The sequence below is a fragment of the Scyliorhinus torazame genome, chromosome 16, assembly GCF_047496885.1.
Source record: "Scyliorhinus torazame isolate Kashiwa2021f chromosome 16, sScyTor2.1, whole genome shotgun sequence".
NCBI classification, from domain to species: domain Eukaryota; kingdom Metazoa; phylum Chordata; class Chondrichthyes; order Carcharhiniformes; family Scyliorhinidae; genus Scyliorhinus; species Scyliorhinus torazame.
The window spans coordinates 198,249,124-198,270,906 of NC_092722.1; the positions used below are offsets into that span (position 1 = coordinate 198,249,124).

The 21,783-nt window shown below is 50.1% G+C and overlaps 1 protein-coding gene across 2 annotated transcripts in view; it reads left to right on the forward strand.

The window, feature by feature from the left end:
• LOC140393375 (uncharacterized) overlaps positions 1–21,783 on the forward strand; it is a 288,449-nt gene that overhangs the window by 101,169 nt on the left and 165,497 nt on the right. For both annotated transcript variants that reach the window (XM_072479760.1, XM_072479759.1), the window contains exons 11-15: positions 6,898–7,062; positions 8,132–8,200; positions 10,251–10,331; positions 15,502–15,579; positions 18,467–18,619. In XM_072479760.1, the coding sequence (XP_072335861.1) occupies positions 6,898–7,062; positions 8,132–8,200; positions 10,251–10,331; positions 15,502–15,579; positions 18,467–18,619 (546 nt within the window). The remainder of the gene's footprint in view (positions 1–6,897; positions 7,063–8,131; positions 8,201–10,250; positions 10,332–15,501; positions 15,580–18,466; positions 18,620–21,783) is intronic.

The following is a 21,783-nucleotide window of genomic DNA, read 5'->3' on the forward strand; positions in this document are numbered from 1 at the left end:
GTAGACCATCCCGTTTGTAGAGGTCCCACCGACCCCAGAATGAGCCCCAATTATCCAGAAATCTGAAACCCTCCCTCCTGCACCATCCCTCTAGCCACGTGTTCAACTCCTCTCTCTCCCTATCACATGGCACAGGTAACAACCCAGAGATAATAACTCTGTTTGTCCTAGATCTAAGTTTCCACCCTAGCTCCCTGAATTCCTGCCTTACATCCCTATCCCTTTTCCTACCTATGTTGTTGGTACCTATGTGGACCACGACTTGGGGCTGCTCCCCCTCCCCCTTAAGGATCCCCAAAACACAATCCGAGACATCACGCACCCTGGCACCTGGGAGGCAACACACCAATCGCGAGTCTCTCTCATTCCCACAGAATCTCCTATCTATCCCCCTAACTATGGAGACTCCAATGACTAATGCTCTACTCCTCTCCCCCCTTCCCTTCTGAGCAACAGGGACAGACTCTGTGCCAGAGACCTGTGCCCCATGGCTTACCCCTGGTAAGTCGTTCCCCCCCACCAGTATCCAAAGCGGTATACTTGTTACTAAGGGGAACGGCCACAGGGGATCCCTGTACTGACTGCTTCCTCCCAGCCCCTCTCACCGTCACCCATCTATCTTTATTCTTCAGAGTAACTACGTCCCTGAAGCTTCTATCTATGACCACCTCTGCCTCCCGAATGATCCGAAGTTCATCCAGCTCCAGCTCCAGCTCCAGTTCCTTAACGCGGTTTCTGAGGAGCTGGAGATGGGTGCACTTCCCACAGATGAAATCTTCTTGAGTAATTATTTCAGTATCTGTCACTGTAGGCATTGCGAAGTCCTCAGAAACAGAATCTGAACTTGTCACTGTCTCTGGTTTCTGTTCCGAAGTACAGCTCTCCAGATCTTCTCAAGGTAGAACCTCTGGAGATGTTTCTGTGAACTCACTTCATGCAGCACGTAACTGATCAGCATGACGTTGCCAAACTCTTTCATCGTCCATCTGTACGGTGTATGATATTGGACCTGCCTTCACCAGGATTATAGCTGGTACCCATTTCTCGAAAGTGTAACTCCTGGCTAACATTCTCTCTCCCCAGTTGAATACTCAATTTTTAGACATTTTCACCCTCCCAGCAATTTGTGTTTGTTGTTGTCATTTGACAATCTCTGGAGTATCGGGTGGAGTTTACAAATCAAACTGCGTTCGTAGTTTCCTCTTGAACAAAGGCATTGCCGATGAATTTTGCTTGGTCGCATGGACAGTATTCTGATAATTTATTAGGAATTTGTTTACTCTTCTTGATAATGTTCCCTGGTCCTTCGATGTTTTGATAGAATGGTTTAATGGTTGCACAAAACATTTGGCCAATCCATTCATGGCTGGATAATATGGATCTGACATGAGGTGGTGTATACTGTTCCCTTTCAAATAGTCCTCAAGCCCCTTCAATGTAACCTGTGTACCATTTTCACTGACAATCTGCTCCGGTGGTCCAAATCTTGAGGATATTTCATCTAGTTTCTCAATGATCTGCTCAGTCATTATCGCGACCTCCGGCCATTGAGAGCGTGCATCCACAATTACTAAGAACATGTAACCCTCCAGTTGACCAGCATAATCGATGTGTATTCCCTCCAATGCCTGCAGTTGTCCTTTCCCACAAATGTAATGGTTGTAATGCTGCCGTGTTCCTTAGCTTTGCACAAGATTGGCATTGCCCAACTTTCTCTTCAATTTGAGCGTCTAATCCTGGCCACCAAAAACAGCTGTGTGCCAATTCCTTCATCCACACCACACCAGGATGTCCCTTACATAGTTGGTCAAGGACTCTACTACACAAGCATGGAGTAATAGTCACATTGAATCCACACAATAGAACTCCCATTCTGTACTGTAAACTCAAGTCTTTGTGTGATGTATGGCTTGAGCTCTGGCTGTTTCTGATCAATGTCTGACAGCGTTCCTTTTTCGACCACGTCGATCACCTTCCCCATCATTGGATCTGTTCTTGTATATCTTTGAACTTAAGATGAGGTCACAGGTACACTATCCATGAGCAGGAAATTCAAAATATGGTCCAAATGTTCTTCAGGGTCATGTTTGACTTGTAATAGCAACCGTGCCGAAGCAGCAGCATCTCCAAGCTGCTGTGATTCAGTTATACTGGATATTGTAAGTGTGTCTGACAATATCAATGACCATCAGCAATCTACTAGCTGCCAAAGAAGGTCTACCTTTGTACAGCCTGAAGATTGTAGTCAAGGGTCGCTGACCCATAAAGGTCATGATGGAATCTTCTTAACCCGAAAATGATGCTCAAAGCTTCTTTTTCCGACTGAGTGTAATTCATTTCTGTGCTAGTAAGTGTCTGCGAAGCAGATGGTATTGGTTGTTCCTCTCCTGAAGGCTTCATGTGTGAGACGACTGCACCAACCCCACAGGGTGAGGCATTGTGACGCAATTGCAGCTTCATCTTGAGATTATAATAAACCAACCGTTCTGCCTGCAGGAAATCATCTTTCATTTCATGGTTTGCATTTTCACATTCTTCTGATCAGTGGAATGCCTGTTTGACACGTTGCAAAGTAAAGGCTAAATTTCGATTTGGGTTTATTGTCAAGTGTACCGAGGTACAGTGAAAAATATTGTTCTGCGTACAGTCCAAGCAGATCGTTCCATACATGAGAAACACAGGATATACGATAAATACTCAATGTAGATACATAGACGCAGACATCGGGTGAGAAAACGGAGTGCAGTACTACACAGTGGAGAAGATGTGCGAAGAGATCAGTCCTTAAAAGGGTCATTCAGGAGTCTGGTAACAGCGGGGAAGAAGCTGTTTTTGAATCTGTCCGTGCATGTTCTCAGACTTTTGTGTCTCCTGCCTGATGGAACAGGTTGGAAGAGAGAGTAACACGGGTGGGAGGAGTCTTTGATTACGCTGCCCCCTTTCCCGAGGCAGTGGGAGGTGTAGATGGAGTCAGTGGATGGGAGGCAGGTTCGTGTGATGGACTGGGCGGTGTTCACGACTCTCTGAAGTTTCTTGCGGTCCTGGGCTGAGCAGTTGCCATACCAGGCTGTGATGCAGCCCGATAGGATGCTTTCTATGGTGCAATTGTAAAAGTCGGTCAGGGTATCATCAAGTGTTGCACAAAATTCAGAATATTTAGCTAATCTTAAAGGTGCTGTGAACTGTAAAATGCTTTCACCTCATTCCTGACCAAGGCAGTGGAGCCAAAACCTTTCAGCAATCAGTAACAGCTTCGGAGAGAAATGTCTAGTTTCCTGGCTTTTCTGGGTGAACTAGATTCTGGAGCAGCATTAATACAACAAACTGGGCTGAGAAATGTTGCGACCTTTAGGTTCTCTGGTGTTTGATTGGCTATTGGAAACAATTGGGATCTTTCCTTACAATCCTCATCAAACGGATCCATGGTGCCGTGCCGTTTCTACAGCCATTTTTGGATCCCAGCTCTTACGGTCTACACTTCCTCCCTTGTGATTTTTAAATGGAAAGTATGGCACAAACAATCCCCTTTATTACAAACAACTAGGAATTCTTTCCTGTCTTACCGGACTGTAGTTTTGCCCCCGGGTAGTGGCCCATGCAGAGTCACAGACTTCAAAATCCCCGTTTCCCGAAGCCCGTGTAACTACGCCATGTGCTCGGTGCCTGTAGCCCAGACCCCACTTACGTCAACACAAGCAAGGCTTCCCCAACTGTCAATCTCCTTACCTACAGTCGCTGTCGAGAAATTTGTTAAACCGTCACAGTGCTTCACCTGTCTGTGTGTGCGTGTGCGTGTGCATGTGTGTATGCGTGTGTATGCGTGTGCGGGTGTGTATGCGTGTATGTGTGTGTGTAGGTATGTGTGTGTGGGTTCGCCCTCAAGAATCGTCCACTGCTCATGATGCCTCTCACTGTTAGTCGACGAAAGTCTATTTTATCCAACAATTTTACTGCTTCAATCCTCGTCGCACTAATCGTCATCGGACGTTTTCTCTTCTATTATATTTCTTTGTTGTTCTTCATTTAATGCGTTGATCATAAAATCAAGGTAGTGATTTGCCTAAAGCACGCACAAACACGCTGCTGACATCGCTACATATCACGTGGCACTAAAACAGCAGAAATGTATTCCCTAATACATAACACCAACGTTTCTATATTGAAATGACTTGGTGTTAGACTGGCAGCCAAGTTGAATCTGTCCTGTTCACACGAACACAGACCAGAGTCTCCGACTATTGCTCCGGTTCGCGACCCTGAAAATTATTTGCTCAACTTTCCACCCCACTGGACTCGGAGGTTAATTTCAGATCCCCGCCTCTTAATCCCAACTAAGTGATCCCAGGATTTAAACCAAAATCTTTGGATCTACCGGGTCAAACGCTGAACCTCGAGGCCTCCCGTCTTCTTCCCTCTTATTCCTGTCTCTATCCATCTCTTTCCTCTTTTCTGTTTCCCTGTCTCTCACCGTCTCTATTTCTCTGTCACACACACACTTCCCTTTTTCTGTCTCTCTCTTGTTCTCTTTACTTCTCTGTCCCTACGACACCAAACTAGGAGGAGGTGTGGGTTGTCAGCAGGATTCAAAGAAGCTTCAAGGGACCTGGAGAGGCTGAGGAGTGGGAGTAAATTTAGAAGATGGAATACAATGTGGAGAAATGTGAGGTGACACACTTTGGTCAGTAAAACAGAAATATGCATTGTCGCACAGGGCAACCCAATTGATATCCCATAGGGCTCGTGGAACACAAGCTCCCCCATTAATGGGCAGAGTCCCATCAACTGGGGCTCAGAGAAATCACTCCTTAAAAATCATCCTGGATTGGTGCCTTTTGGCTGAAAACAACCCTCCTTTTCATTCCCCCTGTCAGATTTCCTGAGCTTTTATCAGAGTATTTCCTAATAAACAGTGAGAGGCTGGGGAGTTCTGTCCAAAGGGACTTGTTTGTCCTTGTTAATGACTCACTGAAAGCGGAACATGCCGTACAGCAAACAATTGGGAAGGGAGATATGTTAGAATCATCCAGTACAGAAGAAGCCCTTCGGCACATCGAGCTGCACCAACAAAGAACGACTCTGATCGACACCAATCCCACTTCCCAGCACTTGGCCCATAGACCCGAATGTTGGGACATTGCGATTGCTGATCCAAGTACTTTTTAAAGATTGTGAGGATTCCTGCCTCAGCTACCCTCCCAGGCCGTGCATTCCAGATCCCCAACACCCTCTGGACGAAAAAACTATCCCTCAAATCCCCTCAAAACATCCTGCCATTCACCTTAAAATTATGTCCCCTCATTATTGACCCTGCAATTAAGGGAACAGCTGCTTTCTATCGACACTGTCCATGCCCCTCTTAATCCTTCGCATCTCCATCGGGTCCCCTCTCCGCCTTCTCTGCTCCAATGAAAACAAGCTTATCCAGCCTCTCTTCATAGCCAACATGCTCCATCCCAGGCAACATCCTGGTGAATCTCCTCTGCACCCTCTCCAGTCCAATCCCATCTTTCCTATAGTGCAGTGACTAGAACTGCACACAGTGCTCCAGCTGTGACCTAGCCAAAGACTTGTACAGCTCCAACATCACCTCCCTGCTCTCATATATTAATGCCACCACTGATTTGCCTTCTTAACGACCCTATTCACCATCCTGCCACCATCAGGGATCTGGGGACACGCACTCCAAGATCCCTCATGGCTTCCTAGTGTTCTGCCATTCATTGAGGACTCCCATGTTGTGTTACTCCTTCCAAAGTGCATCACCTCACATTTTTCAGGATTAAATTCCATCTGTCTATATCCCCCTGTAACCGGAGATCTTCTTCACTGTCAACCAGCCGGCCAATCTTCGTGTCATCTGCAAACTTGCTTATCATCCGCCCACATTTTCTTTGATATTGTTTACATACGTCACAAACAATGGGGGTCTTTATTTTAAGATGTGGAGATGCCGGCGTTGGACTGGGGTGATCACAGTACGAAGTCTTACAACACCAGGTTAAAGTCCAACAGGTTTGTTTCGATGTCACTCGCTTTCGGAGCGCTGCTCCTTCCTCAGGTGAATGAAGAGGTCTGTTCCAGAAACACGTATATAGACAAATTCAAAGATTACAAACAATGCTTGGAATACGAGCATTAGCAGGTGATTAAATCTTTACAGATCCAGAGATGGGGTAACCCCAGGTTAAAGAGGTGTGAATTGTATCAAACCAGGACAGTTGGTAGGATTTCGCAGGCCAGATGGTGGGGGATGAATGTAATGTGACATGAATCCCAGGTCCCGGTTGAGGCCGCACTCATGTGTGCGGAACTTGGCTATAAGTTTCTGCTCGGCGATTCTGCGTTGTCGCGGGTCCTGAAGGCGGCCTTGGAGAACGCTTACCCGGAGATCAGAGGCTGAATGCCCTTGACTGCTGAAGTGTTCCCCGACTGGAAGGGAACATTCCTGCCTGGTGATTGTTGCGCGATGTCCGTTCATTCGTTGTCGCAGCATCTGCATGGTCTCGCCAATGTACCACGCTTCGGGACATCCTTTCCTGCAGCGTATGAGGTAGACAACGTTGGCCGAGTCGCACGAGTATGTACCGCGTACCTGGTGGGTGGTGTTCTCACGTGTAATAGTGGTATCCATGTCGATGATCTGGCACATCTTGCAGAGATTGCCATGGCAGGGCAATAAAAGGATTTTTAAGAGGATTTGAGTCTGGGAATAAAAATGTCTTGCTGCAATTATGTAGCCATCATCCCAGTGAATGGCGGTGCGGGTGCGCTCAAAGGGCTGAATAGCCTAATCGTGCTCCTATTTCTTATGTTTTCTCAAGTGCTTCTGCCTCTCATTCTGACCGGCATGTTTATAATACACGAGTCTTGAAATGATTGTTACTTGGTGTTTTCCAGTCTCTGGGAAATATGACACTGCGATCCTGAATGGTGCTTTGCCGGCCTATATCTGGACTACGACTGTCCCTCCCGGCAATTCGACTGTAGGAGTGACAGAGTATCGTAACAATTTCTCAACTGGAACACAGATGATCGGTACAGGAGGATTAGGTTCTCTAACAGGTAGGTACCAGACCTCAATACGACAATCAGCAATGCTCACACACAAGTGTCTCCGCTCAGGAAAATGTGAATTAGGCCACTCGGCCCCTCGACCCTGCCCCACCATTCAATAAGATCATTGGCTAATCTGATTGTAGCTTCAACCTCATATTCCTGCCGACCCCCAGATAACCTTTCGCCCCTTTGTTAAACAAGAATCTATCTAGCTCCGTCTTAAAAATATTCACAGATTGAGTTTCCAGTGAGGTTCTTTTGAGGAGCAGAGACACTCGACCCTCTGAGAGAAATCATTTCTCCTCATCTCCATCTTAAATGTACAACCCCTTCTTTTTAAACAGTGACCCCTAGTTCTAGATTCTCCAACAAGAGGAAACACCCTCTCCATGCCCACCCTGTCAACACCCTGTCAACACCCCGCAGGATCTTGTATGTTTCAATCAAGTCGCCTTTTCCTCTTCTAAACTCCAGCGGATACAAGCCTGGCCAGCCCAGCCTTTCCTCATAAGACAACCCACCCATCCCAGGTATTAGTCTAGTAAACCTTCCCTGAACTGCTTCCAATGCATTTACATCCTTTCTTCAATAATGTCTTTAATAAATTGCCCTTAGTGTCCAAAATTGCCCTTAGTGTTGGGTGGGGTTACTGGGTTACGGGGATAGGATGGAGGTGTTGACCTTGGGTAAGGTGCTCTTTCCAAGAGCCGGTGCAGACTCAATGGGCCGAATGGCCTCCTTCTGCACTGTAAATTCTGTGATAATCTATGATTAATCTAGGACAAAGGTTCGGCACAACAATGTGGGCCGAAGGGCCTGTTCTGTGCTGTATTTTTCTATATCTATGATCAGTACTGTACACAAGCAGGGCCCAGAGTTGTTGGTTATCCCAACAAGGACTGGATTGGGAAGGAGTTACTGGCCAGAGTATTGGACTAGTTCAATAAACCCTTGTTCCACGGCCACCGGCTTCCTCGCATTACTAAAGCCAGTTTCAGTGGCTGTGTTTCTAAAGGCCTCTCTTTGGGACTGACTCAATCTCCGGTGATTCTCATCTTATCATTTATTTTCTCAGTGAATGAAATGCAGAACAACAGAGCTACAAGCCCAGTGATGGGGAGTGTGGGACTGAGCACTCCGACAGGTCAGTTTGTGGATAGCTAATTTACATACTTCAACCTAATTTACTGACATTTGAATAAACTTCATACAGGAAAGCTCTGCTTGCACTCTGTCTGGAGGATTCTTGTTGCTCGTTCCCAGGGCACTGGGTGGGATTGGTGCAATGACAATTCGCGAGAATGATATTGAGAGTAAAAGGGTCACGTTAGGGGACAATATCAATTTTTATATCCCCGAGTATGAAAGACTTAACGGGCAATTTAACTGAGGTGTTAAAGAGACGATTACAGGGGCGACACTTGGTTAGCACTGGGACTGCGGCGCTGAGGTCCCAGGTTCGAATCCCGGCCCTGGGTCACTGTCCGTGTGGAGTTTGCACTTTCTCCCCGTGTCTGTGTGGGTTTCACCCCCACAACTCAAAGATGCGCAGGGTTGGTGGATTGGCCACGCTAAATTGCCCCCTAAAAAATACTCTAAATTTATGCAAAAAAAAAAGAGACGATTATAGGATTTAATAGAATGAATCGACAGAAAGTCCAGAACTTTAAATCAGAGCCAAGATGTTCAGGGATGATATCGGGAATTACACCTTCACACAAAGAAGCAGAAATCTGGAATTCTGTCTCCCCCCCCCCCCCCCAAGAAATGTTTCAGCCTGGGGGGAGGGGGGGATTGAGGGGCCAGGGACGGGGATTGAAAGTTTTACAACTGAACTGATAAAATTTTGTTGGGTAGAGTGTTAAGTAATATGGAATTAAGCTGGGTAAATGGAGTTAAAAAGATATAGATCCGCCTTGATTGAATCGAATGGCAGACCAGGTTCGATAGACTGAATGAAATATATACAATTTACATCATGGAAAGAGGCCATTGGATCTGTCCCATTCCCATATCTCCTGGTCTCCATTTATTTAATCTCCCCATTCATCTAATCTTCAATATTCTCTGAGTTCCTGCCTCAAACACTAATCTTCAATCACCAACATTTCTCTCTCTGGAATTCCCGCAGAATGAGCAGGAACATTGGGAAGACTGAATCCGTTGTCTCCACACCGCAAACGCCATTGCCCAGCTCCACCACTCTCCCAACCCGAGTCCCTGAGCTGAGCTTCTGGTAACACACCCACTCCGCAAACTCAGACCGCCTATTTCCACCTCGGTAACATTTCCTCTTTCCACCCCTGTCTCTGTTTATCTGTTGCCGAAACCCTCACCCACTCATTTGTTACTTCACTACTCGAATCCTCTCTTCCCAACTTCCACACTCTATCAGCTTTAGCCCATAATCTGACTTGTCCAAGTCCGGTTCACCTATTGCTTCCTGTGCTCGCTGGCTTCCATAGACTCCTTGTTTGGCAATACTTCCCTTGTGTTTCAATCTCTCCATGGCCTCACCCATCTGTACATTTTAATCTCCTCCCGCGCCACAACCCCATGAGATATCTGCACTCGCCTAATTCTGGCCTTGGAAACATTCCACAGTAGGTTCTGCCTCCGGTTGCCTGGAAAGCTCTGGAATTACGTTGCTAAACTCTGCTTCCCCACCTCTCGACCCTCCCTTTCGACGCTTCTTAAAACATATCTGCTTGACCAAACTTTTGGTGACCTATCCTAATATTTCCTTTGTGACTGTCTCAGATCCTGACTGACTGCACTCTTGTGAAGTGCCTCGGGATATTTGACTACATAAATGCCAGTTGTTACTAAGCCAGATCCTTGACGCTACCCTGGGTCTGACAAGTGGTGGAGCTGATATCAGACCCGCCCCCTTGTGGGAAGGCTGAGCATTGCTGCTGGAAGCCCCTGGGATTGCTCCTGCTCTGTGGCCTCATGTGGGAATCTCTAATCATCGTGAGGTCAGGCTGTCAGAGCTCAACAGTCATGTCAACCCTGGTGAGGTTCAACTCCTGGATGTTTGTGTCACTTGGCGCAGTGGGATGGGCCTCGCACTAAAAACTGGACAATCCCGGAATCAGGAGCAATGGTGAAAGGCCAGTGTGAGCCTCCTCCCATTGGCAATCCCATTCCTACTCTGCTCTAACGCTTTTTTAAATGTTCTTTCTCACTGACAGTTCAAGGAGTTCAGAATAATCTGACAACTACATCTGGCTTAGTCACCAGCAATACTCTGACCCAGACCAACTCTAACTCAGGTGAGTAATGCACCAATTATCACAACAGCACTCCTCACTCCAACAGCAGCAACTCTCTTCCTGTCACAGTGTAATGTTTACAGGATTAGGGATAAGCAGCAAAATGGAGTAACAGGGAATTGGGGTAACCGGGGAGACGATGTCGTAGTGTATTGTCACCGGACTAGTAAACCAGAGACCCAGAGTAATGCTCCTACTATCCCATAATCCTTTACTTTATTGTTAATCAGGAATGTAACAATCTCTACCTTAAACATACTCAATGGCTGAGCTTCCACAGCCTCTGGGATAGGGAATTCTAAAAATTCTCAACCCTCCGTGTAAAGAAACATCTCCTCATCTCGGTCCTAAGTGGCTTCCCCCTTATTTAGAAATTGTGCCCCCTCGTTCCAGACTCCCCAACCAGGGGAAACATATTTGCCGGGATTCTCTGAGCCCGTGACGGTCAGAGAATCGCCGGTGACGCCGGAAATTCCCGCCACACCGCTCCGACGCCGGGACGCGATTCTTCGCCGACCGGAGAATCACTGCCAGTCACGCACACGCAGTCGCCGCGGCGCCGGTCGAGGGCCGTTGAAAGAGGCCCCCGCGGCGATTCTCCGAGATCAACCGGCCGTGTTCCGCCTGCGTGGTTCCAACCAGGTTCCACCCGGGAGCTACCGATAGGCGGGCACGCGTGATCCGGGGGGGGGCCTAGCTTCTTCCGCACCGGGCCACTGTGTCGCTACGCCATGTTGCACGGTGCCGGTGCAGAAACGGCCGCCACGCGCCTGCGCGGACCCACGCCGGCAGTGCAGGGCCGCGTATCGGTGCCGGAGCTGCGTGGAGCACTCTGGCACTGTGCTGGCCCCCTGAGGGCCCCTAAATCGCTGGTCCAAGAGGCCCATTGACACCAGCGTGAAACACTCTGGTGTTTACGTCGGCGTCAACACGTAGCCGGGATTTCGGAGAATCCCGGCCCTCACCTGCATCTACCCGGTCTATTCCTTTGTATTTTGAAGATTTCAACAAGGTCCGTTCGTACTTCACATTTTATAATCTCACCATTTAAGAAATACTCTGCACATCTCATTGAGTCAGAGTCCACAGCACATTCGGCCCATCGTGTCTGCACCAGTCAAAAACAACCACCTAACTATTCTAATCCCATTTCCCAGCTCTTGGCCCATAGCCGTGTCTCCCTTGGGATCGCAGGCACACATCTAAATACTTCTTAAATGTTCTGAGGGTCTCTGCCTCCACCCCCCTTTCAGGCAGCGAGTCCCAGGCTCCCACCCCCCTCTGGGTGAATTGTTTTTTTCTCACATCCCCTGGAAGCACAGATCCTTGAGGTGCCCCAATCCTCACAGCCCACCAACGTGGGTATGACCCGTTTATTCCTGTTTTCTGCCTGTGAATCATACTTCAACCAATGCCAATATAGTGCCTCCTATCCCATGTGCTTTCATTTTCCCCACCAACCTCTTGTCAAACTTTATCAAAGCCGTCTGAAAACCCAAGTCCAGTACATCCAGTGACTGCCTATTGTCAATTCTGTTAACCTTCTCGAATCACTCCAACAGGATCAACCATCAAACGTGGATTTTTCCATTAATAAATCCATGTTAACTATGCCCAATCACACGATTATTGTCAAAGTGTCCAATTAACACACCCTTTGGAACAGATTTCTTAGGAAGACTCAGCACCTTCAGCACCTGTCCCCCAGTGAGAGTCAGAACCTTCAGCAACTGTCCCCCAGTGAGAGTCAGAACCTTCAGCAACTGTCCCCCAGTGAGAGTCAGCACCTTCAGGAACTGTCCCCCAGTGAGAGTCAGAACCTTCAGCAACTGTCCCCCAGTGAGAGTCAGCACCTTCAGGAACTGTCCCCCAGTGAGAGTCAGAACCTTCAGCAACTGTCCCCCTGTGAGAGTCAGCACCTTCAGGAACTGTCCCCCAGTGAGAGTCAGCACCTTCAGCACCTGTCCCCCAGTGAGAGTCAGCACATTCAGGAACTGTCCCCCAGTGAGAGTCAGCACATTCAGGAACTGTCCCCCAGTGAGAGTCAGCACCTCCAGGAACTGTCTCCCTGTGAGAGTCAGCACCTTCAGGAACTGTCCCCCAGTGAGTCAGCACCTTAAGGAACTGTCCCCAGTGAGAGTCAGCACCTTCAGGAACTGTCCCCCAGAGCGAGTCAGCACCTTCAGGAACTGTCCCCCAGTAAGAGTCAGATCCTTCAGCAACTGTCCCCCAGTGAGAGTCAGCACCTTCAGCAACTGTCCCCCTGTGAGAGTCAGCACCTTCAGGAACGAACTGTTCCCCAGTGAGAGTCAGCACCTTCAGGAACTGTATCCCAGTGAGAGTCAGCACCTCCAGGAACTCTCCCCCAGTGAAAGTCAGCACCTTCAGCAACTGTCCCTCAGTGAGAGTCAGAACCTTCAGGAACTGTCCCCCAGTGAAAGTCAGCACCTTCAGGAACTGTGACCCAGTGAGAGTCAGCACCTTCAGGAACTGTCCCCCAGTGAGAGTCAGCACCTTCAGGAACTGTGCCCCAGTGAGAGTCAGCACCTTAAGGAACTGTCCCCCAGTGAGAGTCAGCACATTCAGGAACTGTGTCCCAGTGAGAGTCAGCACCTTCAGGAATTCTCCCCCAGTGAAAGTCAGCACCTCCAGGAACTCTCCCCCAGTGAGAGGCAGCTCCTTCAGGAACTGTCCCCCAGTGAGAGTCAGAACCTTCAGGAACTGTACCCCAGTGAGAGTCAGCACCTTCAGGAACTGTGACCCAGTGAGAGTCAGCACCTTCAGGAACTGTACCCCAGTGAGAGTCAGCACCTTCAGGAACTGTCCCTCAGTGAGAGTCAGCACATTCAGGAACTGTCCCCCAGTGAGAGTCAGCACCTTCAGGAACTGTCCCCCAGTGAGAGTCAGCACCTTCAGGAACTGTCCCCAGTGAGAGTCAGCACCTTCAGGAACTGTCCCCCAGTGAGAGTCAGCACCTTCAGGAACTGTCCCCCAGTGAGAGTCAGCACCTTCAGGAACTGCCCCTCAGTTAGAGTCAGCACCTTCAGGAACTGTCCCCCAGTGAAAGTCAGCACCTTCAGGAACTGTCCCCAGTGAGAGTCAGCACCTTCAGGAACTGTCCCCCAGTGAGAGTCAGCACCTTCAGGAACTGCCCCCCAGTGAGAGTCAGCACCTTCAGGAACTGTCCCCAGTGAGAGTCAGCACCTTCAGGAACTGTCCCCCAGTGAAAGTCAGCACCTTCAGCAACTGTCCCTCAGTGAGAGTCAGAACCTTCAGGAACTGTCCCCCAGTGAGAGTCAGCACCTTCAGGAACTGTGACCCAGTGAGAGTCAGCACCTTCAGGAACTGTCCCCCAGTGAGAGTCAGCACCTTCAGGAACTGTCCCCAGTGAGAGTCAGCACCTTCAGGAACTGTCCCCCAGTGAGAGTCAGCACCTTCAGGAACTGTCCCCCAGTGAGAGTCAGCACCTTCAGGAACTGTCCCCCAGTGAGAGTCAGCACCTTCAGGAACTGTCCCCAGTGAGAGTCAGCACCTTCAGGAACTGTCCCCCAGTGAGAGTCAGCACCTTCAGGAACTGTCCCCCAGTGAGAGTCAGCACGTTCAGGAACTGTCCCCCAGTGAGAGTCAGCACCTTCAGGAACTGTCCCCCAGTGAGAGTCAGCACCTTCAGGAACTGTCCCCAGTGAGAGTCAGCACCTTCAGGAACTGTCCCCCAGTGAAAGTCAGCACCTTCAGCAACTGTCCCTCAGTGAGAGTCAGCACCTTCAGGAACTGTACCCCAGTGAGAGTCAGCACCTTCAGGAACTGTCCCCCAGTGAGAGTGAGCACCTTCAGGAACTGTCCCCCAGTGAGAGTCAGCAGCTTCCGGAACTGTCCCCCAGTGAGAGTCAGCACCTTCAGGAACTGTCCCCAGTGAGAGTCAGCACCTTCAGGAACTGTCCCCCAGTGAGAGTCAGCACCTCCAGGAACTGTCCCCCAGTGAGAGTCAGCACCTTCAGCAACTGTTCCCCTTGTGAGAGTCAGCACCTTCAGGAACGGTATCCCAGTGAGAGTCAGCACCTCCAGGAACTCCCCCAGTGAGAGGCAGCACCTTCAGGAACTGTCCCCCAGTGAAAGTCAGCACCTTCAGGAACTGTCCCCCAGTGAGAGTCAGCACCTTCAGGAACTGTCCCCCAGTGAGAGTCTGAACCTTCAGGAACTGTCCCCAGTGAGAGTCAGCACCTTCAGGAACTGTCCCCCAGTGAGAGTCAGCACCTTCAGGAACTGCCCCTCAGTTAGAGTCAGCACCTTCAGGAACTGTCCCCCAGTGAAAGTCAGCACCTTCAGGAACTGTCCCCAGTGAGAGTCAGCACCTTCAGGAACTGTCCCCCAGTGAGAGTCAGCACCTTCAGGAACTGTCCCCCAGTGAGAGTCAGCACCTTCAGGAACTGTCCCCCAGTGAGAGTCAGCACCTTCAGGAACTGTCCCCAGTGAGAGTCAGCACCTTCAGGAACTGTCCCCCAGTGAAAGTCAGCACCTTCAGCAACTGTCCCTCAGTGAGAGTCAGCACCTTCACGAACTGTCCCCAGTGAGAGTCAGAACCATCAGGAACTGTCCCCCAGTGAGAGTCAGCACCTTCAGGAACTGTCCCCCAGTGAGAGTCAGCACCTTCAGGAACTGTCCCCAGTGAGAGTCAGCACCTTCAGGAACTGTCCCCCAGTGAAAGTCAGCACCTTCAGCAACTGTCCCTCAGTGAGAGTCAGCACCTTCACGAACTGTCCCCAGTGAGAGTCAGAACCTTCAGGAACTGTCCCCCAGTGAGAGTCAGCACCTTCAGGAACTGTACCAGTGAGAGTCAGCACCTTCAGGAACTGTCCCCAGTGAGAGTCAGAACCTTCAGGAACTGTCCCCGGTGAGAGTCAGCACCTTCAGGAACTGTGTCCCAATGAGAGTCAGTACCTTCAGGAACTGTGTCCCAATGAGAGTCAGCACCTTGAGGAACTGTGTCCCAGTGAGAGTCAGCACCTTCAGGAACTGTGTCCCAATGAGAGTCAGCATGTTGAACAGTATTTGCGTCAAGGGATGATTAAATCTATTAGTTACGGGCTTCATTGTACCTCTGTGTTCTCACTGTATTTATTTGATTTTATTCTTGGTGCTGTGATGGTCCACGTTGCCGTTCCTCTCACAGTCTCTCCAGCTCTGGGAGTGCAGAAAAACCTGGTGGCGAATTCCAGCTCTGTGACCACAGGCCAGACTTTTCCCACAGGTTGGTGACTAACATTTTATCCTGGAAAGCTGTTAAACACAGATATCCCAGCAATCCCAGCACACGGTTACCCCAGCAATCCCAGCACACGGTTACCCCAGCAATCACAGCACACTGATATCCCAGCAATCCCAGCACACGGTTACCCCAGCAATCCCAGCACACGGTTACCCCAGCAATCCCAGCACACTGATATCCCAGCAATCCCAGCACACGGTTACCCCAGCAATCCCAGCACACGGTTACCCCAGCAATCCCAGCACACGGTTACCCCAGCAATCCCAGCACACGGTTACCCCAGCAATCCCAGCACACTGATATCCCAGCAATCCCAGCACACGGTTACCCCAGCAATCCCAGCACACTGATATCCCAGCAATCCCAGCACACGGTTACCCCAGCAATCCCAGCACACTGATATCCCAGCAATCCCAGCACACGGTTACCCCAGCAATCCCAGCACACTGATATCCCAGCAATCCCAGCACACTGATATCCCAGCAATCCCAGCACACGGTTACCCCAGCAATCCCAGCACACGGTTACCCCAGCAATCCCAGCACACTGATATCCCAGCAATCCCAGCACACGGTTTACCCCAGCAATCCCAGCACATGGTTACCCCAGCAATCCCAGCACACGGTTACCCCAGCAATCCCAGCACACGGTTACCCCAGCAATCCCAGCACACGGTTACCCCAGCAATCCCAGCACACGGTTACCCCAGAAATCCCAGCACACGGTTACCCCAGCAATCCCAGCACACGGTTACCCCAGCAATCCCAGCACACGGTTACCCCAGCAATCCCAGCACACGGTTACCCCAGCAATCCCAGCACACTGATATCCCAGCAATCCCAGCACACGGTTACACCAGCAATCCCAGCACACTGATATCCCAGCAATCCCAGCACACGGTTACCCCAGCAATCCCAGCACACTGATATCCCAGCAATCCCAGCACACGGTTACCCCAGCAATCCCAGCACACTGATATCCCAGCAATCCCAGCACACGGTTACCCCAGCAATCCCAGCACACTGATATCCCAGCAATCCCAGCACACGGTTACCCCAGCAATCCCAGCACACTGATACCCCAGCAATCCCAACACACGGTTACCCCAGCAATCCCAGCACACGGTTACCCCAGCAATCCTAGCACACGGTTACCCCAGCAATCCCAGCACACTGATACCCCAGCAATCCCAGCACACTGATACCCCAGCAATCCCAGCACACTGATACCCCAGCAATCCCAGCACACTGATACCCCAGCAATCCCAGCACACTGATATCCCAGCAACCCCAGCACACGGTTACCCCAACAATCCCAACACATTGATATCCCAGCAAACTGATATCCCAGCGATCACAGCACACCAAAATCCCAGCAGTCCCAGCACACTGGGTGGGGGTGTTGTGTATATTAGGGTGGGGATTGTGTTTTGTGTATCAGGGTGGGGGTGTTGTGTGTATCAGGGTGGGGGTGTTGTGTGTATCAGGGTGGGGGTGTTTTATGTATCAGGGTGGGGGTGTGTGTATCAGGGTGGGGGTGTTGTGTGTATCAGGGTGGGGGTGTTGTGTGTATCAGGGTGGGGGTGTTGTGTGTATCAGGGCGGGGTGTTGTGTGTATCAGGGTGGGGTGTTGTGTGTATCAGGGTGGGGGTGTTGTGTGTATCAGGGTGGGGGTGTTGTGTGTATCAGGGTGGGGGTGTTGTGTGTATCAGGGTGGGGGTGTTGTGTGTATCAGGGTGGGGGTGTTGTGTGTATCAGGGCGGGATGTTGTGTGTATCAGGGTGGGGGTGTTGTGTGTATCAGGGTGGGGGTGTTGTGTGTATCAGGGTGGGGGTGTTGTGTGTATCAGGGTGGGGGTGTTGTGTGTATCAGGGTGGGGGTGTTGTGTGTATCAGGGTAGGGGTGTGTGTATCAGGGTGGGGATGTTGTGTGTATCAGGGTGGGGGTGTTGTGTGTATCAGGGTGGGGGTGTTGTGTGTATCAGGGTGGGGGTGTTGTGTGTATCAGGGTGGGGATGTTGTGTGTATCAGGGTGGGGGTGTTGTGTGTATCAGGGTGGGGATTGTGTTGTGTGTATCAGGGTGGGGGTGTTGTGTGTATCAGGGTGGGGATGTTGTGTGTATCAGGGTGGGGGTGTTGTGTGTATCAGGGTGGGGATTGTGTTTTGTGTATCAGGGTGGGGGTGTTGTGTGTATCAGGGTGGGGATTGTGTTGTGTGTATCAGGGTGGGGGTGTTGTGTGTATCAGGGTGGGGATGTTGTGTGTATCAGGGTGGGGATTGTGTTGTGTGTATCAGGGTGGGGGTGTTGTGTGTATCAGGGTGGGGATGTTGTGTGTATCAGGGTGGGGGTGTTGTGTGTATCAGGGTGGGGGTGTTGTGTGTATCAGGGTGGGGGTTTGTGTGTATCAGGGTGGGGGTGTTGTGTGTATCAGGGTGGGGATGTTGTGTGTATCAGGGTGGGGGGGTGTGTATCAGGGTGGGGGTGTTGTGTGTATCAGGGTGGGGGTGTTGTGTGTATCAGGGTGGGGGTTTGTGTGTATCAGGGTGGGGGTGTTGTGTGTATCAGGGTGGGGATGTTGTGTGTATCAGGGTGGGGGGGTGTGTATCAGGGTGGGGGTGTTGTGTGTATCAGGGTGGGGGTGTTGTGTGTATCAGGGTGGGGATGTTGTGTGTATCAGGGTGGGGGTGTTGTGTGTATCAGGGTGGGGGTGTTGTGTGTATCAGGGTGGGGGTGTTGTGTGTATCAGGGTGGGGGTGTTGTGTGTATCAGGGTGGGGATTGTGTTGTGTGTATCAGGGTGGGGGTGTTGTGTGTATCAGGGTGGGGGTGTTGTATCAGTATGCCTCTATTCACAACGTTTCTCTCCATAGTGGGGACCACGGAAGCTGCCGACATTTTGCAGAAAGACTATAAATTCCTGTTGCTGGAGAAGGAAAATTCCCCTCCGAAGAAGGACACCGAGCTTCTGATCCTGAGCAAGGACACTGGCAAACTATTCTCTGGTGTTCCCAGCAGCTTCACTGGTAATGCCCAAACCCACTCAGGGATCGACATTCCAGTCCCAGCTGCAGACAAACCCAACGCAACCCTGAATCCAACCCCAGTCCCAACTCAACCCCAAACCTGACCCAACCCCGGACATCGGCCATTGCTAACACAGCACTTGCTGCAGCCAGTGTGCCATCCAGCAAACCGCGCTACTGCTGCGACAGGATCAGGCTGCGCTCTGAATGAATAACTAGCTGCAGCGATTACTCTCAATCAAGGAGGGTTTCTGGATAGCTGAGGAAGAGTGAGGGGAGGAGCAAATGATTTATTCCATTGTTTATAATCACGGTGACCATTCGCTCGCGGGATTGAGGTGTGACAAATTCAGTCCATTAACTTATTCATCTTCAAATTGGGGAAAATTAAGGCAATTTCAATCGGAATAAATTGTTTGCATGGAGATTCTATTGTAAGGAGATTAAAGTGGACTCAAAGTTACAAAGGAAAATAAACTTTTGGAGAACAAAAAAAGTAAGCATGTACTGGAACTAGATATGGAAGTACAAAATGCAGATTCCTGCCGAATCGTCACAGCTCCATGTGGTAACAACACAGTTCACTTAACTCTTCAGCCCCATTTCCCCCTACAACCCCAGCCTCTTGCCCCCTGCAGCACCCCATTGCCCGCTCACTCTCACCCCTTTAATCCCGAGCCTACCCTTGCTGCCTGCACCTCCTTCACCCCTTTCAGCCCTTACCCACTCAACCCCCGTTGCCCACACGCTCCCCTCACCCTTCAAGCCCTACGCACTTTCAGCCCTTTCACCTCTGTGTCCCCTTTCCCAGATCCCTTGCTCCTCTCTTATGTTTCGACCCCTTAGCTGAACAATTTGTTTGTTATTTACAACACAGAAAGAAACCATTCAGCCTATCGGGTCTGCACCGGCTCTCAAAAAAGCGACCCAGATAGTCCCATTCCCGATCTCCCTAACCCTCCCATTCCCGATCTCCCTTATCCTCCCATTCCCGATCTCCCTAACCCTCTAAATTCATCACTTTCAAATATAAATCCAGCTCTCTTTTGAACCCTCCTGTGGAATCCACCTCCACCACTCCCCCAGGCAGCGCATTCCAGACCCCAACAGCTCTCTGAGTAAAGAGGTTTCTCCTCATCTCACTCCAGCTCCCTCGCTGACCATCTTGAAATTGTGACCCCCCTAGTCACTGACATCCCAACCAGTGGAAACAGAATATCCTTCTTCACCCTGTCAAAATTGTTCAGAATTCCAGTAAATCTCCTCTGCACTCTCTCCAGGACTTTAACATCCTTCCTTAAATAAAGTGTCCCGAATTGAACACACTATTCCGAATGTGGTCTGACCAATGATTTGTGGAGGTGTAGCATCACTACTTTGCTCTTATACTCAATGCCTCTATTTATAGACTCAAGGATGCTATAGACCTTCTTAACAACTGTTTCAACTGTTGGCAGCACGGTAGCATTGTGGATAGCACAATTGCTTCACAGCTCCAGGGTCCCAGGTTCGATTCTGGCTTGGGTCACTGTCTGTGCGGAGTCTGCACATCCTCCCCGTGTGTGCGTGGGTTTCCTCCGGGTGCTCCGGTTTCCTCCCACAGTCCAAAGATGTGCGGGTTAGGTGGATTGGCCATGATAAATTGCCCTTAGTGTCCAAAATTGCCCTTAGTGTTGGGTGGGGTTACTGGGTTATGGGGATAGGGTGGCGGTGTTGACCTTGGGTAGGGTGCTCTTTCCAAGAGCCGGTGCAGACTCGATGGGCTGAATGGCCTCCTTCTGCACTGTAAAATTCTATGATAAAATTCTATGAACTTGTCTGGCCACCTTCAGAGAATGATGCACTTGAACCCCGAGGTCCCTCTGCTCCTGCACTCCCTCAAAGTTGCACCATTGAGTCTATGTTGTCTCCCGTGTTTCTTCTACCAAAATGCATGACCTCACATTTCAGTGCGTTGAGGTTCATCAGCCAGGTGTCTGCCCATTTGGCCAACTTGTCAATGTCCCTCTGAAGTCGCTCAGCATCATCCTCACAATTCACTATTCTCCCTCGCTGAGTATCGTCCGCAAATTTAGAGATTTTGCCCTCAACCCTCATCCCATTTCCCAGCTCTTGGCCCATAGCCGTGTCTGCCCTGGGATCGCAGGCACACATCTAAATACTCCTTAAATGTTATGAGGGTCTCTGCCTCCCCCACCCTTTCAGGCAGCGAGTTCCAGACTCCCCCCCCCCCCCCTCTCTGGGGGCAAAGGTTTTTCCTCACATCCCCTCTAACCCTCCTGCCCCTCACCTTAAATCTGTTCCCCCTGGTCATTGATCCCTCCACCAAGGGGAAAGGTTTCTTCCTGTCTACTCTATGCCCCTCATAATTTTACACACCTCAATCCTGTCCCCCCTCAGTCTCCTCTGCTCCAAGGCAAACAATCCCAGTCTATCAAATCTCTCTTCACAGCTAGAACTCTCCAGCCCAGGCAACATGCTGGTAAATCTCCTCTGCACCCTTTCCAGTGCTATCACATAGAACATAGAACATAGAAAATACAGCACAGAACAGGCCCTTCGGCCCACGATGTTGTGCCGAACCTTTGTCCTAGATTAATCATAGATTATCATTGAATTTACAGTGCAGAAGGAGGCCATTCGGCCCTTTGAGTCTGCACCGGCTCTTGGAAAGAGCACCCTATCCAAACTCAACACCTCCACCCAACACCAAGGGCAATTTTGGACATTAAGGGCAATTTATCATTGGCCAATTCACCTAACCTGCACATCTTTGGACTGTGGGAGGAAACTGGAGCACCCGGAGGAAACCCACGCAGACACAGGGAGGACGTGCAGACTCTGCACAGACAGTGACCCAAGCCGGAATAGAACCTGGGACCCTGGAGCTGTGAAGCAATTGTGCTATCCACAATGCTACCGTGCTGCCCTTAAGAACAAATAAATCTACACTATATCATTTTACCGTAATCAATGTACCTATCCAATAGCTGCTTGAAGGTCTCTAATGTTTCCGACTCAACTACTTCCACAGGCAGTGCATTCCATGCCCCCACTACTCTCTGGGTAAAGAACCTACCTCTGATATCCCTCCTATATCTTCCACCTTTCACCTTCAATTTATGTCCCCTTGTAATGGTTTGTTCCACCCGGGGAAAAAGTCT